Here is a 23,329-nt window from a genome sequence, read left to right as displayed (position 1 = left end):
TACTTTTCCTGTGCCCATGGTACAGGCTTTGATTCGTTCCATCATAACATGCCTGCTGTGTGGGTCTGATCAAGTAATTTAACCATACAGTGTTTCCAGGTCATCATGAAAAGGGATAGTTGGACCAGGGGGCTTACCTTGTCAACAAATAGGCAAAAAAAGTTGCCCTTTTAAACTCATCAGCAAAGAGAGAGTGTACTAAATGTCTCAGATATGTACTACTAGCTTGAAGAAATGCATGTCTGCCATTACTTTTTTTTGCATGTCTTGTACTATATTGAGTTATCAATTTATGCTTTATGAATTAAACCCATCCACGTTCAGTAAAGTTGTAATTCCTAAATTTCATATGTGTACTTCGACGTCTCTGTGGTATCAAATGAAAAAAAGGTAAAATAACTTTTTATACCTCTGCTAGCACATTGCCTTTTGTAAAAAAAAAAAAAAAAGTTGTATACAGTGATGAACAACTTTGTATAACCCATCAAGAAAGTTACATAGCTGGGAACAAATGTAGCCCCAACTGCTGCCCTTTAACTGTATATATTGGTAATATTCCATATTAAATTGTCAGAGTTAATGCTTATTTAATCAGCTTTAAAAGGAATCATATGCTCCTTTTATTAGATTAAAAAATGCCGCAGTGCAAAGTGCATCTGTTGCTACAGATCTGTAAGATGTAAAATCTCATCAATTAAGAGTCCTATAAAAGGGTGATAAACCTTTAACATGTGGTTGCAAATTCCAGTCATTTAGGTTTGTCACTCATTCCTAAAACAGTGGTCTTGAGAGAGATGGAATATCTTTGATGGGGAGGAGTGGGACTTGTGGGGTTTCTCATTAAACAGTAACTCATTGGAGTGGAACTTGTGGGGTTTCTCATTAAACTGTAAACGCATTGGAATGGGACTTGCTGGGTTTCTCAGTAAACAGTAAATATTTGATGACGTACATGTTAATAAATATGCTTGGACAATTTTCTAGCGGTACAACCAATATAAAAAGCTTTACAAAATGTACATCAGAATCAGAATCACATTTATTGGCCAAGTATGCATGCGTGCATGCAAGGAATTTGACTGTGGTTCAGTGACTCTCCAAGTATGAATTACATAAACAACATACATACAACTATTAAGAACAAGACAAGTGACATACCTGCAACTATTAAGAATAAGACGAAAAAGTAAATATACATATACATACAAGGTGGAAAGTGCAACTCAGTACAACAAATGCTGAAATAAACTGTGAAAGAAACAGCCTTCGTTGAAGGCTGGGCGTCGAGCTGGCACCTCGGCACTGTGAAAACCTACTGCCAATCATTAGCGGACTGGAGTTCCGCTGTGGCAACCCCTAACTAGGAAAAGCCGAAGGAACAACAAAAACTCTAAAAGAAACAAGTATTAACAGTATTTAAACAATACTGCAGAATCCTCAGAGGCTTGGGAAAAAGAATACCCCAGCTTAATAAGCTAAATTAACCGTTTATGAACTTGATGGCCTGTGGAAATAAATGTTCTTATATCTGCTTGTTTTGCTGTATACTAATCTGTAATACCTAGCTGATGGTAATAGTCCAAAAAGATGATGGCCTGGATGTGAAGGGTTGGTGATGATTTTTCCTGCCCTTTTCGTGACTCTAGAGTAGTACAGGTCCTGTAAGGAGGGCAAACTAGCACCAGTGATATTTTTTGGCAGACCTGACTATTCGCTGTAACCTATTTTTGTCATGATTAGACAGAGATCCAAAGCACAGTGTTATGGAAGAGCTGGGAACAGACTGAATGACTGCTGTATAGAACTGAATCAACAGTTCCTGTGGGAGGTTGAACTTCCTCAGCTGTCGCAGAAAGCTAACACCAGCCTCTCAAAAGTCTTCATGACCACTGATGTCAAAGCAGCAGGCCTGTCATTCATTCAGTCCTGTTATAGTGGATTTTTTAGGCACTGGGATGATTGTAGCTTGTTTGAAACATAAGGGAACTTCATACAGCTCTAATATTTTATTAAAAATCCAGATAAAAACAGGAGCCAATTGATCAGCACTGTTTTTTAAACAGGAGAGTGCTTTCTTAATTTGCTGCCTTTTAAAAAAATGATACTCATCCTCCTCAGAGAATTAATGCAGGCTGAATGTGAGAATGTGTGGAAGAGAGTCATATAAGTCTGAACACTGACAGAGCTGGTAACAGTGTCATTTGTAGCCCCAGGCTTAGCAAACCTGCAGTAAAAAGCAATCAAGTCATCAGCCAGCTGGTAATTAGCTGCAGTGTAGGGAGATAGTTTCCTGTAGTTTGTAATGTTTTGTAGACTTTCCACACTGATGCAGGATCACTAGCTAAAAATAGTTTTTTTCATCTTTTCAGAATAGTTCTTTTTAGCTTCTTTGATTTTTTTTGTATCAGTGTGTTCTTTGCCTGTCTAAAAAGTGTTCTATCCCGACTTCTATAGGCATCTTCCTTGGCTTGTGTGTTCCAGTCTCTGGTAGGACATTTTATATGCTGTTCGTGGCTGAGATTTGCCTTATTAAAATCCCCCAGAATAATCAGAAGGGAGTTTGGATAATTCTTTTCCAAACACATTATCTGATCAGACAGTTTTTGTAGTGCTGTACTCACACAGGCTTGAGGTGGAATGTAAACACTAACCAAAATAAATTAAGAGAACTTCCGAGGGGAATAAAAAGGTCTACAATTAACACAAAACATTTCTAAGTCGGGGCAGCACATTTTACTTAACACTGTGACATCATTACACCAACCTTCATTGATATAAAAGAAGAATCTGATGTTGTTAATCTTCTTCCTATTCATCACTGATGGGTTAGCTTCCGAGCCTTCGGAACCGAGTTGGCCTAATACCAAGCTCGCGTACACCAAAAACTCTCAAGCTAAGCTGCTACCCACAATGTCCTTCTCAAGGTTACCTCAGATCTTGTTTGCCGCACAGCCATATAGCAGCGTTTCACCGAGCTCTCCAGTGAAGTGTTGTATTTTTATAAAATTTACAGTATTTTGAAATTCTTTCTGATATAACTCTTTTTCTGCCCTTTTTCTATATCTAGCTCTACCCTCCGGGTATTTCTCATACCATCATTGGTAATGCCCTCTCCTACCCTTGTGGTATCTTTGATACCATTGTTGGTATTTCTCTTTTTCTCTTCTGTACCTTTTCTCTACTTTGCTGGTCATGTATTGGATATGTCTGATAAAAAAGGGACTTCGGGGTTCAAACATTGCACTTCCTGCAATGCCAAACTCCCAAACAGTGACTTACATGATGATTGTGTCTATTGTCTGGGGGTTTCCCACCTCTCTGTGAAACCTCGTTGCCAGATTTATCTAAGCTTTAGTGAGCAGACGCTGAATGAGATGAAAAGCAAGCTTATTTTAAAAGGCCTACTATCCTATTCTTTCTCAGAGGCCCTTTCTGTGTTGGAGGTCTCAACCTCTCCATTGAAGGACAAGAAACCTCCACATTCTGATCCCTCTTCACTGGCTGGTGATAAGAGTAAGTCCCACAAACACAAGGCCCACAAGTCTTCTACGTAGCATAAGATTGCTCTCTCGGCTCCGACTATTCTGGTTCCGAGCTCAGCTCCAGTTGCCTCTGTGGACATTACCATGACTTCTATGTCGGCACCACCTTCGGCATCGACATCTGCGGTACTGACTTCAACTACAGTAACAACTACTGCTCCAACATTATAGTCTTCGGTAGCCTCGACATCGACCTCACCCCTCACTGCACCGAAGTCAGTTCCAACGATCTCCTTGGAGCAGATAATAACTTCTACGCCAAGTCCTTTCTCAGCACCGTTAGTCCCCCTATTACCAGTCTCCAAGTTGGAATCTTCAGTGCCGACAATTCAAACACCACGGACCCAGTACTCCCCTTCATTGGACCCATTTTTAGGCCAGGCTTATAGCCCTTTTCTGGACTGGTCTGACTCCCCTTCTGGAGTGTCTATAAGGTCCACCAGGAGTCTGTCTGAATTGGATGTGGTGCACCTGTTGGATCAGCTGTTGACAGCCAGAGGCATTACAAGTTTTTCAAAATCCCATCCCACTTTTGGATTTGGGTCTATTGCTCCCATGACTCCCACATATTCTCCTCCCTCAGATCCTTCAGTTCCGAGGCCCATAGTTCCAACGTGCTTGGTGGGTACCCTTTCAGGCAGGAAACCCTCTCCTCTCCCGTTCGCGATATTATTCTAGCCTCCCATAAACCATCCACCAGAAAACTATGCAGAGATAAGTGGAAAAGGTTCACTCTCTGGTCTAATAATCAGATTCTAGACCCTTTTTCAGATTCTGCATCTGTTATACTTCAGTACCTTTCTGAGTTGTTTGACAATGGAGCATCAGCTTCTACTATTCGAGTCCACTTGTCAGCTATCTCCACTTTTCGTAACTATTTAGAAGGCGTTCCTCTTATCTCCACCCGCATTTGCAAGACCTTTCTTAAAGGAGTTTTCCATAGCAGACCCTCAATCAGGCGGCCTACAGAGACATGGAATCTGTCTCTGGTATTATAATTTCTCTCTTTACCCCCTTTTGAGCCTGCTGAAAATGTGACCTTAAATTTCTATCATGGAAATCTCTGTTTTTGGTAGCGGTCACATCAACTAGACAGATATCGGAATTACAAGCCTTATGCATCAAGAGCCCATATCTAATTTTTCATAAAGACAGAGTATCTCTTCATACCAATCCATCTTTTTATCCCAAAGTGGTTTCTGATTTCCCTGTTAACCAGTCTTTTGAGCTCCCAGTGTTTTTCCCAAATTATTCCAATAAAGGAGAATAATGTCTACACTCATTGGATGTACATAGACAATTACGTTTCTACTTGGACAGTTGGATCAACTTTTCATCTCCTTTTCTGGTTCAAAAATGGGATGTGCCATATCAAAAGTCACTTTATCAAAATGGCTCAGAGATTGTTTTACCTTTTCATACTCCCTAGCGATTGAATTGAAACCTGTTCATATCAAAGCTCATTCAACGAGAGCCATTGCAACTTCTGTTGCTTTCCACTCCAGAGCTTCTATGGATGACATTTGCGCAGTAGCCATCTGGGCTAAACCCCATACTTTCATCAAACATTACGAATTGGATTTGATCTCCAGGTGAAGAGCAGCCTTTGGCTCAGTGGTTCTCAGGAATGTTCTTCCATAAGGGCCACCCAGGTTTTCAAGTAGCTTGAGATTCTGTCCCATCAGTGATGAATGGGTAGAAGATTAACAACATCAGATAAAAAAGTTATATCTTACCATAACGTTCCATCTGTGTTGTTGATCTTCTTCCATTCATCACACCCCACTCTCCGTCCTCCACCAAAGGCTCCTGATAGATCTTATGGGTCCTTGTGGTGTTTCAGGGTTTCTGCACAGAAATGGCCTCTGCTTTTCTTCTATATGTTGCATGCAAACTCGATCTGAGGTAACTAGGAGAAGGGCATTGTGGGTAGCAGCTTAGCTTGAGAGTTTTTGGTGAACGTGAGGTTGGTATTAGGGCGACATAGTTCTGAGGGCTCGGAACCGAACCCATCAGTGATGAATGGAAGAAGATCAACAACACAGGTGGAACATTATGGTAAGACATAACTTCTTTTTCCACCTCCTTTACTCTTCCCTGATGCCTCCAGTACACTGTCCGCTCTGTAAAGTTGAAAGCCAGGCAGATGTAATGCAGAGTTCGGAATGGATTCATTTAGTCAGGTTTCTGTGAAACACAGTAGAGAAGAAAGTGAAAAATCCTTGTGAGTTTCATTGAGAAATAACAGTAAATCTGAAGTTGTTAATCTTGTTCCTATTCGTCACTGATGGGTTCGGTTCTGAGCCCTCCGAACCGAGTCGGCCTAATACCAAGCTTGCATGCAGCAAAACCTCTCGAGCTAAGCTGCTACCCACAATGCCCTTCACTCAGTTACCTCAGATCTCATTTGCTGTGCAGCCTTATAGCAGCGTTTCACCGAGCTCTCCAGCTAAGTGATTTATCTCTCTAAATTTACAAGTTTTTGTGAAATTTTTTCCTGTTAGCTTCTAGTTCCTTGGTATCTTACTACACTCAGCTCTACCCACAGGTGTCCCTTTCATTCCATTGTTGGTATTGGCCCTTCTACCCTCTTTTCTTTACTTTCCTCACTCTTTTCTTTTTGTGTGAGTGTTCGCTATTATGTCTGAGAAGAAGGGAACTACAGGGTTTAAACACTGCTCTTCTTGCAGTGGTAAACGTCCGAATAGTGACCTTCATAAAGAGTGTGTGTGCTATTTGGGGGTTCCGCATTTGTCGGCGAAACCTCCATGTGATATTTGTGCCAGCTTCAGTCAGTGGACGCTGAATGAGCAACATAATAAATTTATCCTGAAGGGCCTGCTTTCTTCGCCTTTTTCGGAGGCTATTTCTGTGACGGAGGTCTCATCCCATCCTTCTGTGGACAAGAAACGTCCTCGCTCAGATCCCTCTTCACCAGCTGGTGACAGGGGTAAAAACCATAAGCATAAGGCCCATAAGTCTTCCTCCAAGCACCGTACTTCCTCCTCGGTTCCGACCACCTCGGCTCCTAGTTTGGCTCCAGTGATGCATACCGAGGTTGCCTCGTCTGCGCCTACCCTGGCCCCGACGACTACGGTGCCAACTACTACCTCGGTTCTGACCAGTTTGTCTGCCTCTGTCTCAGCACTGACGTCACCCATCTCCATTCCGATGTCAGTTCCGACAACAACTTCGGAGCCGTTCTTGACCTCCACAACAGTCGTGATCTCAGCTCTGAGCCCATTCTTGGCTCCAACCATTCCTTTGTTACCGGTTTCTAAGCTGGAATTGGTGCCGTTCTATGATACAACACGAACCCAGTACTCATCATCTGTGGACCCATTTGCCAGACAAGCCTGCAGCCCCTTTTTGGACTGGCCTGATTCCCCCTCAGGGGCATCGGTAAGATCCACCAGGAGCCTTTCAGAATTGGATGTGGTGTGCCTTTTTGACCAGCTGCTGACTGCCAGGGGAATTTCAAATTTTCTTAGACCCCATCCCACTCCGGGCTTTGGATCTATTACACCGGCAACCCCTACATACTCTCCTCCCTTGGATCCCTCGGTTCCAAGGTTCATATATGTGAGTTTTTTGAGAGGACCCCCTTCCTCTGTGCCGACAGTGACAGTGTCTGAGACCCCGAGGCAACTTTGGGTGTCGGTTCTATTGGAACCCACCCTTCCTCAATCCCATGCTTGGGAGGGTGGAACCTCCAGTTCTGGTCTCGGTTCTGACTGTGTTGTCGGTTCCGGCTTCTGGTCCGAGGGTGACTATCTCCCCGAGTTTGGTTGAGGCTCCGTCCCTGGGGGCGGACCATGTGGAGCAGGGTGTGAGTCCGGTTCCATTATTGTCTTCTTCGGTTCCGGGCTCCCACTCCTGTTCGGGCGGGCCCGCTTTCCGGGTGATGGAAAGGGTGCTTGCTTCTAGTAATCCTCCTATGTCGGTCATCCCTCCAGTTTCTTCTGAGCCGCAGCTGTCAAAGGCCACCCCCCTCCCCCGGACTCTGAGAGCACAAGGCCCAGGAAACCCCTGTCCAGGGTATTTCCCTTTCTGAGTCTTCTTTGGATGCTCCCACTGAAGAACCCCCTCGGAAACGGGCATGTAAGAGAAAACACATGGACTCCACAGAGGAGTCCCTCACGGAAGATACAGAATACGATGATGGGGAAGGATCCCCATGGTCATGCCCTGGAAATCTTGAAACAGAGGGGTGACTAGAAGCCCTCCAATCCTTCCTCGGAGGAATCCGTATTCCTGCAGGCCTTTCACTCTCGGCCCTGTACTTCTTGGGTGACCCTCCCTGATGATGAGTTGGTTAAGCTCATCGTGCAGCAGGCGTGGAAGAACCCGGACACCATGAGGCCATCACCAGGAGATTAGACAAGGTACTCTCCCCTCCAGAGGATCAATCCCATTGGTCTAGTGGTTTGCTAGTGGATGCTATGGTGGTGGTGGCAGCCATGAAAAAGGACCTTGCAGAAGAGAGTCCTGCTGTCCACCTGCCCAACAGAGAGTCCCGGTTGGTGGACAAGTTAGGGAAGCGAGTTTTTGTGTCAGTGACCTTTGCAGTCAGGTCTCTGAAATTTTTGGCACATTTTACAAGGCTCCAGAGGGATATTATCTCCAAACTATCCTGGACCCTCACAGGCCAAGTTTCGGTTGTAGCACGTGATAAAGTTGCTTCCCAACTTGCCACCCTAGAGTCAGTATCCAATTCATCCATGAGGTTGCTGTCCCACACAATCGAAGGAGTGGCTAGAGCTGTGGGTGCAGGCATAGTCATGAGATGCCATGTCTGGATGTGCATTTGTGACCTCTCGGCATCCTTCAAGTCTTCCTTTTTAAATGCCCCTATTGAACCATCAGCTCTGTTTGGTGCTAAGGTCAAGGATACATTAGCCAGGTGCGAGCAGGATGGGAAGACCTTGTCTGCCGTGGGCTTATGCTTTTCCAAACTTCAGCGTTCCTTCTCCAGGAACCAGAGGAGTGGAAAGATGTGGCACAAGAAGTCTCAAGGTCCTTTCTGTGACGCACATGGTGAGGACTCCCCCAGAGGCAGAGGGGATTCCAATAATGGAAGATGCCCCTTTCAGGGCAGAGGGAGTCCCCGGAACCAGGGCTCCAGAGATTACTTCTTGGGTAGACCATATCAACGGTCCTGAAGCGCTGCCTGATTGCTTTCCTTTGGAAGTAGTCAGGGCATGTTTTTCTCTGCACCAAGCTGCCTGGCTCTCTATTACAAACGATCAGTAGGTGCAGAGAATCATTACCAGAGGCTACCACATTCCCCTAATATCTTATCCAAGACCTCCAAAACCCCTTCCTGATGTTCCACCCAGTCAAAGGGTGGAGGCAGCTTTTGAAATACGAAAGCTATGTCAAAAACGAGTCATCCAACAGGTCCCCCCAGACCAGTGTGGATCAGGGTTCTACTCAAGATTCTTTTTGGTGCCAAAGAAGACAGGGGACTGGAGGCCCATTCTGGATCTCAGCCAACTAAACAAATCGGTAGTTCAGACCAAGTTCCGCATGGTCACGATTCAATCCATCCTTCCCTTTCTGTGGGAGGGTGCGTGGATGTGCTCATTAGATCTCAGGGATGCGTATTACCATATCAAGATGGACAAGCATTCCAGGATCCTCCTTCGCTTCCGGTTGGGAGCCAGTCACTACCAATTCAAAGCCCTGCCTTTCGGTCTCTTGATGGTCCCCAGAGTGTTCACAAAATGCCTAGCAGTGGTAACAGCTCATCTGAGACATCAGGGATTCCAGGTGTTTCCATACCCAGACGATTGGCTCCTCAACACCCACACCAAACGCCTACTGGTCAAGGCCCTCCACTACACCCTAGTCCTAGCGGTGTTGCTGGGCATCACCATACACTGGGAGAAATCCAACCTTCAGCCCTCACAACACTTGGAATTCATAGGGGCAATGTTCAACACCCAGTCAAGTCTGATCTCTCTTCCTCTTCACAGGCTTCAGAGATTAAGGGCACAAGTTCAAGTGATACTCTTGTCGTAGAAAGGTGTCTGCAAGGGAAGTTCTCCAGGCTCTGGGGTCTATGTCTGCAGCTATCCCTATTGTTCCCCTAGCCAGATTGCACATGAGATTACTACAATGGCTCCTTCAGGCCCAGTGGACATCCAATCTTCACCTCCTGAGCTCACATATTCTCATCACCAACATTTGCAAACAAGATCTCCTCTGGTGGATGAGTACAGACGAAAATCTTTGGTGTTGCCCCTTCCAGGCTCCCCAGCCCAGTGCCACGGTGGCCACGGATGCTTCCCCGATGGGGTGGGGGGGGCTACTTCCAGGGAAGTCAGTCCAAGGCACATGGTCCAATCTAGAGGCCAACTTGCATATCAATGTCCTGGAGTTGAGCGGTGCTATTGGCTTTGCAAGCTTTCCATCCACTCCTTCCGTCTGGAATGATTGCTGTCCAGTCGGACAACATATCCATGGTCTGGTACATAAACAAACAGGGAGGGATCAAATCCTACCCCCTATGTCGCAAAGCCATGAGAATATGGCAGTGGGCGATAGCTTCCAACCGCTTTCTGATTGCAACGCATATCCTGGGGAGCTCCAACGTGATTGCGGACAGGCTAATCAGATGCATCCTCTGTCCTTACGAGTGGTCTCTCAATCCGAGTATGGCGGTGGAAATTTTCAGCCATTGGGGCCAGCCATGTTGCGACCTTTTCTCCCCCCTCAAACACAAAATGCAGCAGCTACTTTGCCCTCCCTGTCCCCCCTCACGGGGAGTCACCCAGAGATGCCTTGATTCACGATTGGCCCACAGGTCTCATTAATGCTTATCCTCTGATCCCCCTTGTTCTAAGGAAAGCTATTCAGTTGAGAAGCAAAGTGATCCTCATTGCCCCGTTCTGGCCTCATCAAGTATGGTTTCCCTTCCTCCGACCTCAACAACCTCCTTGGATCCTAGACACTTGTCAGGACCTCATATCTCACCCACAAGGGCTGACTCCTCCGAATCTGTCCACTCTCAAGCTGACGGCTTGGTTTCTCCACTTTCGTTAGTTGCCAGGCAGGAAACCCTCTCTTCACCCATCCGTGATATTATCTTGGCCTCTCATAAACCATCCACCGGGAAACTTTACAGGGACAAATGGAAAAGATTCTCTATTTGGTCACATAATCAGAAGCTAGATCCATTCTCAGCCCCTGTAGCCACTATTCTTCATTACCTGGCTGTACTGTTTGACAATGGGGCATCAGCTTCCACCATCCGAGTCCATCTAGCAGCTGTTTCCAGCTTCCATAATGGTTCAGATGGAGAACTGCTTATTTCCTCTCGCCTTTGCAAGACTTTCCTCAAGGGTATTTTCCACAGCAGGCCTCCCATCAGGCAACCGGTGGAGGCATGGAATCTCTCCTGGGTTCTGCATTCTCTTTCTCCACCCCCTTTTGAGACTGCTGCGACATGTGATCTAAACTTCCTGTCATGGAAATCCTTATTTCTGGTGGCTGTCACCTCAGCCAGACGAATTTCTGAATTCTAAGCATTATGTATCAAAAGCCCTTATCTGATCTTTCATAAGGACAGAGTATCACTTCGTACTAACCCATCTTTTCTTCCCAAGGTGGTTTCTGACTTTTCGATTAACCAGTCCATTGAGCTCCCTGTATTCTTCCCAAATTATTCAAACAAGGGAGAATACTGCCTACATTCCTTGGATGTTCATAGACAATTACGTTTTTACCGGGACAGAACTAAATCCTTTCGCAAGTCAGACCAGGTTTTCATTTTCTTTGTGGGTCCTAGAATGGGAGGTGCAGTATCGAAAGTTACTTTGTGTAAATGGCTCAGGGATTGCATTGCCTTCTCATATTCGCTTACGAATGAATCTAAGCCTGGCCAAATCAAAGCTCACTCAACTAAGGCTATTGCAGCATTGGTTGGCTTCCACTCTAGGGCCTCCATGGTTGACATTTGTGCAGCTGCCATTTGGGCTAGGCCCCATTCCTTTATCAAGCATTACAAATTGGATCTGATCTCCAGGGGAAGAGCGGCCTTTGGTTCAATGGTTCTCAGGAATGTTCTTCCATAAGGGCCACCCATGTTCTCCAAGTAGCTGGGGATTTTGCCCCATCAGTGATGAATAGGAAGAAGATTAACAACTTCAGATAAAGAAGTTATGTCTTACCATAAAGTTCCATCTGAGTTGTTGATCTTCCAGTCATCGCACCCTCTCACCGACCCCCTCCAAAGCTTCCTGGCGGATCTTCTGGGTCTTTGTGGTGTCTTAGGGTTTCTACACAGAGATGGCCTCTGACTTGTTGTTTCTTCTATATGTTGCATACAAACTCGATCTGATGTAAGTAAGTGAAAGGTATTGTGGGTAGCAGCTTAGCTCGAGAGTTTTTGGTGCACACAAGCTTGGTATAAGGCCGACTCGGTTCCGAGGGCTCGGAACCGAACCCATCAGTGATGACTGGATGATGATCAACAACTCAGATGGAACGTTATGGTAAGACATAACTTCTTTTTCATCCATCTTATTGCATAGGGAGCGGAGGTTTGCCAGATATAAACTTGGGAGTACCGTTCGAAAACCTGTCTGTCTCAGTCTAACCAGTGCACCAGCTCGCTTCCCCCTTTTGCGATGTCTCTATCTGCCTCGGCTGCTTATAGCTGGTGCTCCTCCAGCTAGGTTCTCCAGAAAGTTTCTTAATTGTGAAAAATCCGGTGTCAAATTGCATGAACTGAATTTCTGAATATTTAACTATTCTTCACAAGTATACTTAATTACAGTTGAACACCAAACAATAGGACAAGTAAACAAAAACAAACAGAATACTAGAGAGCACTGAACAGAGGCTGCCATTCTTTGTGCCATCTTGTTTTTGCATAGAGCGTCATAAATTATATTCACTGAATTACAGAAGAAGGTGCCCTGTATCTTATCCACATAACTTCTTAGAGTCAGCCTGTCACAATCAACTAGTAAATGGTCACACTGACGACAGTTTCCACACTTGACCATTCAACCAGTCATTTCCTTATGCACCAGTTTTGTTTCTGATAAATCCTATATAGTTTTCCCTCTTTTGAAAATAAATCTTGGATCATCTCCCAGAACCTGGATTATGTTTGGGAACCCTTTCATGATTCTCCAGTTGTCATACAATTTTTTTTAATGTTAAATACATCTAAAGAATTAACTGCTTTCATGGTCAGAGGTTTTTTTATGTGTTGACCCAGATTCACATACATTATTATTCACAACTCTCTCATTTTTCATTGTGTTAGCAAACAATTCATTTTCATGCTACTGTTTCCCAACATTTAAGCTTTTCAGCTTTTCTCATACACATCTTAGCAACACAATTTCTTTTGGCACAGCTTTTACATAATCATTTTCTTAGATCTTTATTATGCTTACAACAACACCCAGTGCATGGAAATTTTACTTTTCTTATGATCTGTGATGCCTGAGTTATCTTTCTGAGACTTTATTGCTAGTGACGTTTTGAGGCCTATAGATGTATCATAGAATAGATACCTTTTACTGATCCTGTACCAGTTAACATGTTGCTTAATTTGCTAATATCTTGCATGTCTGTCCTGCTTTTGGATTTAACAGCTTGAGCTACAGAAGAAAAGAAAAGAAGAGGCTTACGTCATAGCAGATGCATTTAGAATTGCATTTGAGCAACAGCTTAAAAGAAGGAATGAGCAATCCATCCAAATAACTAATGTGGAAAAACAGAATAATAAAGAACCAGCACGGTCAAACAGCAGAAAGCACAGCAAAGACGAAGGTAAGTACATTTTGGTATTTGTGTTTTCTTTCCAAAACTGTATTTAAAAGGGTATAGTCTGCAGTTTCTTTGACTTGTGTAGTGTAAGTAAATTATAATATTTTGCATGCCAATTTTCTATTTTTTTTTTGCTGACTAGTATGTTTTTACCCTGGCAGCAAACAGTATTGCAGGAAGTGCTTGTTTGGAGATAGGCTCTATTTACTTGGTTTTAAAGGAAAAAATTAGGCTTTGAAGAGTTATGAGCAGAGATTAGCATGATAGAGTAAGTACAAGTAGTATCTTTCGGCTTTTTCTGGTTAGGGGTTGCCACAGCGGAACTCTGGTCCTTTATTGAATGGCAGTGGGTTTTTACGGTGTCGAGTTGCCAGTCCGACGCCCAACCTTCAAAGAAGGCACACCCATTCACACACACACCTACCTGCATGTCTTTAATATCACTCGACCGCGGGAAGGACATGCAGACACCAAACAGAAGGCGCTCCCACCGAGAATCGAACAGGAGAACCTCTTGCTGTGAGGCGACTACGCTAACTGCTGCACCACCGCGGCCATTTTTAGCATGGTAGAGTGATGTGATGTTTATATATCCTGTTCAGAATTCAAGTACAGGTAAAGAAGAGAGTACATTTAAGTGATACCTTCTGTCATCCATTTTTGCAGTGTCTGAACAGAAGCAGTAATCAAAGCACTGTACTAATTTGACATAAAAGTATACTATCTTGGGTCTTAGCTATGTGAATGCATGAGATTTTAGAGCTTTTCACTCAGACAAAGACTTTCAGTAATCCATTTATAATTAAAGGAGAATATTTGAGTATATTGGGGTGCTGGGTGGTTTTGTGCACATTGAGTGCACATTGAGTACTCATACAGCACAGTACACAGAACAACCTAATAGCAGGCACGAAGAAACGTATATAACCATGCCCCTTTCCGTAATTCTCAAGTGCTTTACTACCACTTTTGCAAGTGGAGTATTTTACAGGAGATTCTACTTTCTCAGTAGGTAAGGCTGACTTGATTTTTTTTTTACTTTGTAGTCCTTCTTTTTGTTTCTCTAGTGATTCAGTCACCACATCATAGCAGTGAGGTATGCTTTGTGTAGTTGAGTTTGAAGTTGGAGCTACATTGACTATTCACCTTCTTACATTAGCTGTAGTCCCATTGTCTTAGCACTGTTGTCTTTGGGGCTTCTTCATGTCTTGTTTTTTTTTTTTTTACATATTTCTTTGCTGTTCTGACTTTTGTTTGCTTACTGTACATTTTTCATTTTAGGCTGACAGGTATGTTAAGGATGAAACAAAAGGCTAAATAAATGCATGGAAAGCCTACAGTAAAAGTCAATGAAGCACTAAGTGCTGAAGAAGGGGCAAGTAAGTGAAGTTGCCCTGTATTCTGCCCAAGTCAAATCACTCTTGAATTATCAGAAAGGCACATTGTACTTCTGCTGAACAGCATTCTGGGGGTTGGGTGTAGCTGTATCTGTGATTATGTTAGTGGTACTTGTGACTTACAATGAAGTCATTATTGATATGCTTTTGTTATGAAAGAAGGGAGCTATAAGATATGTGTTCTGAGAGAGAGAGAGAGAGAGAGAGAGATGGCTTAATTTGCAGAACATAATAGTTCAGGTGAATATAAAAACTCAGAATGGCTCCTGTAAGTAATGGGGAGGAGAGATGTTTAGGGTGGTTTCTGTACTGTAGTAGGGGGTAACTGTTTAATTTATATAAACCACAGAAAAAGAGGACGCAACGTCTTCGTAGATCACACAACAGACTAAAATTTTATTAAGAGCTTTTTGTCTTAAAACCAGTGACAGACATCATTAGATAAAAACTGGCCTAGAAAAATGTAGAAGTTTTTATACAAAAGTCAAGCCCCACCTCATAATGGTGAATGGTTAGTTGAAAGTTAATGCTGCTACCTTTCCAGGACTCTAACTGTGTCTAACTAGTTTTCTTAAATTTAAAGCATTCCAGGGGTAATTTTACTCTTAATTTTTAACTAAGTGACTCTCTCATTGATGATAAAACCTACTGCTAAATCCTGCCAGCTTCCAGCAAAGGGGGTTTGCATGGGAACTAGAAGTGAGATGACCAGACGTAATGTCATTCTGCAAGCTGTCCCAAAAGTAATATTTTAGATATTATTTTGAGAAGTTTCTTAGTGAGACAGAGCATTCTGTAATCTGTCTTGGGCCTGACAAGAAAGACCATTCACCACATCATCTGGCTTCCTCTATTAAGTAAGTAGGGAATAGTAACTCTCTCAGATTCAGTCAGGAATATAGCGAAGCTTAGTTTAGATATTGTCTTATTTGTCTGAGTCTGACTTCAATGTTATTTTAAATAATTCCAGTGATTTTGAACTCTGATGTCACTGTGAATATATACTTATTATTTTCTTGTTCTTTTATTATTTGTTATTAAATATATTTAGACCTTTAATTGTGGCTGATCTTTGTAGAGGTATTTAAGTTATGAGATTATTTGTATTATTTATTTGGTGATACTGTGTGTGCCACTCCTAGTAGCCTTGCTGTTGGTCAAACTACCATTTGTATTAGTATTAGTATTACACAGTAAAATTGGACACTCTATTGAGGGCCTTAAAGTAGCTGGCAAGGAGTTCTGGTGACAGTGATAACTACCTCATAGTCTGAGCAAAAGGGAGCATAGCTCGTAAATCTGTGCCAGTCTTTCCCAGGTGTGTGTGTGTGTGAGGGGGGGCAAATCAAATCTCAAAGAGTGTGTTTGTTAACTGTGTGGGCAGGGACATGAAGCACTGGTTGGACTGAGAGTGTGTTGATGGACTTGGCTTGGATCCCTGATTAAGGACTCAACTCTGTAGCTGTGCCAGGGGTGAGTCTTATTGGAAAATGGAGAAAGACACAGGAACCAGCCCCCAAACTGACTGTATTCCCTGTATGTTCTTAAGGGGAATTGTGCTTGATGCAGAGAGCTACATCTGGAGATACTGCGTATGTACCAGTTATTCTCCCAATGAACATTTCCCACAGGTGCCAGTGTTGAGGACTGAGTCTCCTTGATTACTGGCCCAGAGGTGGTGGGATGTCACATATTGGTTGGCAGTGGCATTTGGAAGCCAAAGAAAATGAGAGGCAGAGGCAACATAAAAAGAATATGCTGACTCTTTGCTAGGGTCATGGAGCTAATGGGGAAGGGAGTAACTGTACCCCAGAAGCAGTAAAGGTCAGTAAACTTCTTCCTCAATACCAAGAAGGTGACATTTTTGAAAGCTTTATTCATATATTTGAAAAGAGTATGCAAACAGTATAATGCTGACTGAGGGATCTGGGTACAGTTCCTGTCCTCCTTACTCCATGGTAGATCTATACTGCTGTTTATAAATTGTCTGATATTGATTGTTTAGACTATAAAAAAGTAAATAAATGTTTATTAAAGTGTTTTAAGTTAACACCTGAAGCTTATAGAAAAAAGTTTCATGAGCATAGACGCAAGGCAGATGAAAGTGTGTGTGATTATATTGCTGAGTTAAGTACTTATTTTCATACATGAGTGTGTGGGTGTTCGTTCAGCACTTTTGAAGGTCTGGCAGACCTTTTGATGAGGGAGCAAGCCCTTAGCACTTTGCCTGAGGCCATGAGAATCTGGTTGTTAGATAGGGAATGCAACAGATGAGCTGGGAAAAATGGGGGTCGCTACCTAGTAAGCATTGCATCACTGCACAGGAAAGGCATACCCAGTGCTGCACATGGATATAAGGGAACCCATGGTGGGCAGCCTAAGCTACCCCAACAGAGTCCACCAGTAACAGGGGAAGCGACTAGTTCAGGTACAAGGCCAGGATCAGGGATTAAATGTTTTAAATTCAACCAGTGGGGCCATGTGTCATTTAATTGTCCATGAAGGCAAGGTGGGGAACAAAAGGTACGGGAGTCAGCAAGTGGGAATGACAGAATGCCAGTGGTAAGTTGTCTGGAGACAACAAGGGTACCACACTACCACAAGATGTTATATCCTGTCTTAGTAGAGTAGAAACAGGCCACTACTAAGAGAGGCACAGCCTCTGACCTAGTGGTTAAAGAGGAGCACTACTTGCTTGGGCAGTCTACTCCCATCAGAGCTTTACAAGGACCCCATTCCAAATACCTTTGGCTACGGTTCACCTTGACTGGGAGGGTATAAAAATGAAGCAAGCAATGTGTGTTTAAAGATATCGCTGCAGATGTCCTGATAAGGAATTATTTTGATAATGCATTACCTTGTGTGCATACAGTGACACTCATTCAGGCTTGGAGACAGGTATGTGGGTTTGGTAGCCGGGGGGGGGACTCAGACAGACCACACACTTGAAGCCAGGACCAGTGAGGTGGCTGCTTCAGGGTGTGGGAGCTACCCTGTAGCAGTGAGACTGAAGGTGGTCCACAGCTGCTGGTGGGTACTGGTGTTCCCTTGGACAGATTGACTGCAAGGGCAGAGGTGAGTAGTAGTACACAGTCTGACAGTGAGGCACTGCTGTCAGAGGATACCAGACTTCCTGTGGAAGGGGAGCTGAAGGGTTACAAAGAGAGAGTTGAGACAGGCTCAGCTTTCAGACCCTGCATTACAAGGCTTGAGCGAGGTAGCTGTGATTAAGGAGCCATTTCAGAGGGTAGCTATGGATATTGTGGGGCCGCTGAGTGCCCCAAGTTCCACAGAGAAGAAGTATACCCCAGTGGTAGTAGATTATGCTACCAGATACCCTGAGACGGTGGCTGTGTCCTCCATCGAGGCAGAGAAGGTGACAAATGCTTTGCTAGAGATTTTCAGCAGGGTACGTTTCCCATGACAAATACTAACTTACAGAGGTGCCAATTTCATGTCAGACCTGCTGGCTTGTCTGTGGAAGCACTGCGGGGTAAAGCACCTAAAGACCACCCCTACCATCCCTAGACTAATGGTCTTGTGGAGAGGTTAAACTCTGTACTAAAGAACATGCTACGGGCATTTGCAGACCAGTTTAAGACAAAGTGGGACAAACATTTGCCCCATCTGCTGTTTGCATACAGAGAGGTACCCCAGGAATTCACAGGTTTTTCACTCTTTGAGTTGCTGTATGGGAATCAGGTGAGGGAACTGATTCACTATGAGTGGAAGGATGAGTGTGTATCCCACAAGTTGTCTGTTGTGGCATATATCCTAGACCTCAGGACAAGGCCTAGGGAACTCATGGACGTGGCCCAGGAGAACCTGGAAGAAGCCTAACAGCAGTAAAAGGTGTGGTATGACAGGAATTCTTGAGCCAGAGAATATGCTGTGAGACAGCAGGTTATGGTTCTCATTCCTGTCAGACACAATAAGCTCCAGGCAGCTTGGGAGAGTCTCTTCAAAGTGGTAAGGAAGGTCAGTGATGTTAACTACATGGTAGAATTGCTAGGCAGGGGCACACATTGTACTATATTAACCCCATGAAACTTTATCATGATAGGGAGGCCCTGGTACTAAGTGTTTGCAGTAGAAGGCAGAAGACGTCTGAGGGGCCTCTATGGCTACAGCAAGCCAGACAGTAAAATCCGAAGTTACTATAGTGGAATCTAGGGTTGCAGACATGTGATATGACAGTGTAGCACTGTACTGGGGTCAGCGATGCCAAGATATCTGTGATTTGAAGACAGGATATGGGTTAATGTATTCCCAGACAGGCTCATTCCTCTCAGGCAACGTTTCTCAAGGGGCACTTGAAAAACTAGCTTGAGTCTTCAAAGGGGGTAGAGGTGTGACGATAAGAGGTACTGCCAGCACAGATATCTGGAATTTTGTAAATAATTATATGTCATTTGTGAATATTAAACTGATTTATACAAGATGCTTGCATTACAAATGTATTAGAACTGGATGCCATGTGTATATCAAACTGATTTGTACAGGTGCATGTGTTGAAAAGGTATTTGTAAAGTGCTTGTGTTTGAAATGTATCCACAGTGTGCCGTACTAGAGAGAACAGAAGTGTACATGCACTATTGTAACTGTTTAAATGTATATGTTTTAACAGAGGAAACTGGAAAGTTAACCTCAGTCCAGCAAACTTTAAAATATATTTGAAATTAAACCACTTTATGGAGTAGGCCATAAAAGTGCTGTCTTGCAGGTTTCAGTGCAGCCAGAGACACAAAGTCTGTACTAGGAAGCTTTCTGCATTGTCTTTGGGGTGAAGTAATTACTACTGTGGAAGCATGGAGGTATGAAATTGTTTTACGACTTCCAGCAGTTGCCATAGATCTGAGCAAATGCCCTTGTGTGTGTATTTTTACAGGTAAGTGCTAAATCCTGCCAGCTTACAGCAATGGGGGGTTGTATGGGAACTAGATGTCAGATGACCAGAAGTGATATTATTCTGCAAGCTATCCCAGAAGTAATTTTAGATATTATTTTGAGAGGTCTGTTAGTGAGACAGAGTATTCTGTCTTGGGCCTGACAACAAGAAGGACCATTCATCACATCCTCTGCCTTGCTCTGTTAAGTAAGTAGGGGATAGTAACTCTCTTAGTTTGAGTCAGGAATATAGTGAAACTTAGTTTAGATATTTTCTTTATTTGTCTGAGTCAGCCCTTCAATTTTATTTTTAATATTTCCTGTGATTTTGAAGTCTGATGTCACTGTGAATATATACTTGGTATTTTCTTGTTCTTTTATTATTATTAAATATATTTAAACGTTTCATTGTGACTGATCTTTGTAGAGATATTAAAGTTTTGAGAGTATTTGCATATTTATTTTGTGACACTGTGTGGGCCACTCCTAATAGCCTTGCTCTTGGTCAAACTACCATTTGTACTTGTATTAATATTACACAGTAGAATTGGATACCCTTTGTTAAATGCCTTAAAGTAGTTGGTGAGGGGATCTGATGGCTGTGATAACTACCTTATTGTCTGGGCAAAAGGGGCTATAGCTAGTAAACCTGTGCCAGCCTTTCCCAAGTGTGTGTGTGTGTGTGTGTGTGTGTGTGTGTGTGTGTGTGTGTGTGTGTGTGTGTGTGTGTGTGTGCGCGGTCAAACCAAATCTCAAAGAGTGTAAGTCAGCTACTTGGGCAGGGACACAAAGCACTGGTTGGACAGAGTGAGAGAGTGTTGGAGGACTTGGCTTGGAACCCCGGCTAAAGACTCAACTCTGTAGCTGTGCCACTGGGTAGTCTTATTGGGGATCTGGAGAAAGAGATAGGAACCAGCCCCTGGATTGACTGTGTTTCCTGTGTGTTCTTAAGGGAAATTGTGCTTGATTGTGCTTGATACAGTGAGCTGCATCTGGAGATACTGTGTGTGTACCTGTTATCCTCTCAGTGAACGTTCCCCACAGGTGCCAGTGGTGAGGATTGAGGCTGTTTGGTTACTGGCTCAGAGGTGGTGGGGTGTATGACAAACTGAAATGCTGCCAGCCCAGCTAGTTTGAATTTTGTAAATAAATCTATGTCATTTGTGAATATTAATATGATTTTTTATAGAAATGTAAGAGAAGGAAATACTGCCAGCCCAGCTATCTGGAATTTTGTAAATGATCATGTCATTTGTGAATTTCAACATGATTCATATACTTGTCTTATAAATGTAAGAGAACTATATGTTGTGTGTATATTAAACTACCAGTGCAAAAGTGTGTGTTGAACAGGGTTTGTACAGTACTGATCCTCAAGGATGTGTCCACAATGTACCCTACTGGAAAAGAACAGAAATGTATATAAACTATACACCTGTGCAGTGTATTTTAATAGTAGAAGCTGGAGCATACAGAGTTAACTTGTGAAACTTCAAGAAAATAAGTTGAAATTAAAGTGTTTTGTGATTGTGTTATCTCTTAGTTTCAGTTCCATAGCAGGCACAATGTCTGGAGCTAGAAGTTTTTGTATTGTCTTGAAACAGAAATAATTACTAGGTTTCAAATGTAAAAGTGTTTTATTGTTGTACGACTTCCATGTTCTGCAAATTTCTGAGAGATATGTACTTTTTCACACAGAGATGTTAAAATTCTGTTAGTATCCGTTTAGTCTGGGAACTGAAGTCAGGTGACAAAGAGTGATGTCATCCAAGCTAACCCAGCAGTAAAGTTTATTATTAATTTAAGAACTCTCTCAGAGAGAGTCTGGTCATTTTGTATCTTGTCTTGGACCTAGAAACATCCACTCAGCACTTTTGCCTGTGTATTATCTGTAAGTAAGACTTAGGGCATAGTATCTCTCTTAGATATAGATAGGAATATAGTAAAGATTAGTTTAGATGTTTTCTGTATTTATTTGAGACTGTCCTGCAATGTTGTTTTAAAATATTTCCTGTGCTTTTGAACTCTGAAGTAACTGTGTTTGTTTGTTGAGTATTATCTTGTCCTTTTATTATTTATTATTAAATAAATTTAAACCTATCTTTGTGGCTGATACTTGTGAGGCATAGTTAGGCTCCCAGAGTACTTGCATGTATATTTGGTGACACTGTACAGGCCACTCCTAAATAGCCTTGCAAGTCTTGGTCAACATTACCATTTGGATAATAGTAACATTACACAGCAGGATTGGACACCTGATAAGTAAGGGTGGCTGGTGGCAGCTGGTATTACCTTATAGTCTAGGCAGAAGGGGGCATAGCTAGTAAACCTGTATGAGCCTTTCCCATGTGTGTGTTTGTATATGAATCAAATCTCAAAGTGTGTGTGTGTCAGCTACTTGGGCAGGGACACAAAGCAATGACTGGACAGAGAGGGCACTAGAGGTCTTAGCTTGGCCACTTGGCTGAGATCTTAACCCTATAGCTGTGCCAGTGGGGAGTCTTATTGGGGATCTGGAGAAAGAGGGAGAAACCAGCCCCAGACTGACTGTGACATCTGTGTGCTCTTAAAGGGAAATTGCACTTTACTCTGTGTGTGCTTTGAATCCTCCTATTGAGTGTTGCCAGTGGTGAGGACTGAGGCTCCTTGATTACTGGGCCAGTGCAAGGGCATCACAGGGTGTCACGTATACAATAATCAGTCTTGCCTAATTGCATCTGTAGCTCACTCAGACGTCAGTAAAAGTTCTAGTCTCTAGTCTATTGTTTGGACAGGTTTGTTTTTTAAATCTATTTTTAACTTTCGGTTACTAGGTGTCGATATTAGAACATTCGAAGACCTGACACTTCGATGTTCTAATATAGACCCTGTGGTATTTATTTTAGATGCATCACAAAAGTAAAATATGATCTGATGTTGTTAATCCTCATTCAGTCATTACGTGTGGGTATCGGTTTTCACCTCGGAATCGAGCCGGCCATCTTCCAAGCTCGCGTCAGCTACAAACTCTCGAGCTAAAACTCTTACCCAGAATTCCCCTCTCCCTGTTACCTCAGATTTCATTTGCCTCGCCACCATTCGGCCGTGTCAAGCTACTTCTCTTGAGCTAAGTACAGTATTTTTCTTCATACTAAGTTCTAAGACAACTTTTTTTCACAAAAAAGTTATTAGATAGTTATCTCTTACCTTATCGCATTTAGCGACTACTCCTTTTCGAAACTTTTCAACTCCTTTCCTCTTATTTTACCGTGAGTTAATCCTTTTTTACCATCGTTGGTAAACCCCTTTTCCTTCTTACCTTTGGGTATTTCTTGTACCATCGCTGGTATTTTTCTGTTTTTTCTTTCTTTCCTTAACTAACATGACAGATAAAAAATGTAGCCCAGGGTTTAAATGATGTTTAGATTGTGGCCATAAATTACCTACTTCAGATGCACATTCCCTGTGTGTCTATTGCTTGGGTGTGCCTCATTTAACAGTTGACCCGCCTTGCGGAATTTGTAAGAATTTCTCTAAAAGGACGTTAATTGAGAGGAAAAATAAATTAATTTTGAAGGGGCTACTTAAATCTGTTTTTTCAGAGGCTATGTCTGGGTCAGAGGCTTCAACTCCTCCAAGATCCCATAAGAAAAAGAGTGATGAACATAAAAAGGCCAAGTCTCTTCCTTCTTCCCAGCTGAGGACCCTCAGGAACTGAGACCCAAAAAAGCTAAG

The 23,329-nt window shown here is 43.0% G+C and overlaps 1 protein-coding gene across 1 annotated transcript in view; it reads left to right on the top strand.

Moving 5' to 3' along the window:
- Positions 1-23,329, top strand: part of CCDC125 (coiled-coil domain containing 125) — a 1,485,470-nt gene that overhangs the window by 1,194,695 nt on the left and 267,446 nt on the right. The window contains exon 9 of the mRNA XM_044063882.1: positions 13,157-13,334. Within this exon, the coding sequence (XP_043919817.1) occupies positions 13,157-13,334 (178 nt within the window). The remainder of the gene's footprint in view (positions 1-13,156; positions 13,335-23,329) is intronic.

The sequence above is a fragment of the Protopterus annectens genome, chromosome 2.part2 (genome assembly GCF_019279795.1).
Source record: "Protopterus annectens isolate FY-2018-M chromosome 2.part2, PAN1.0, whole genome shotgun sequence".
NCBI classification, from domain to species: domain Eukaryota; kingdom Metazoa; phylum Chordata; order Ceratodontiformes; family Protopteridae; genus Protopterus; species Protopterus annectens.
This window is presented reverse-complemented; position numbering and strand designations above follow the sequence as displayed.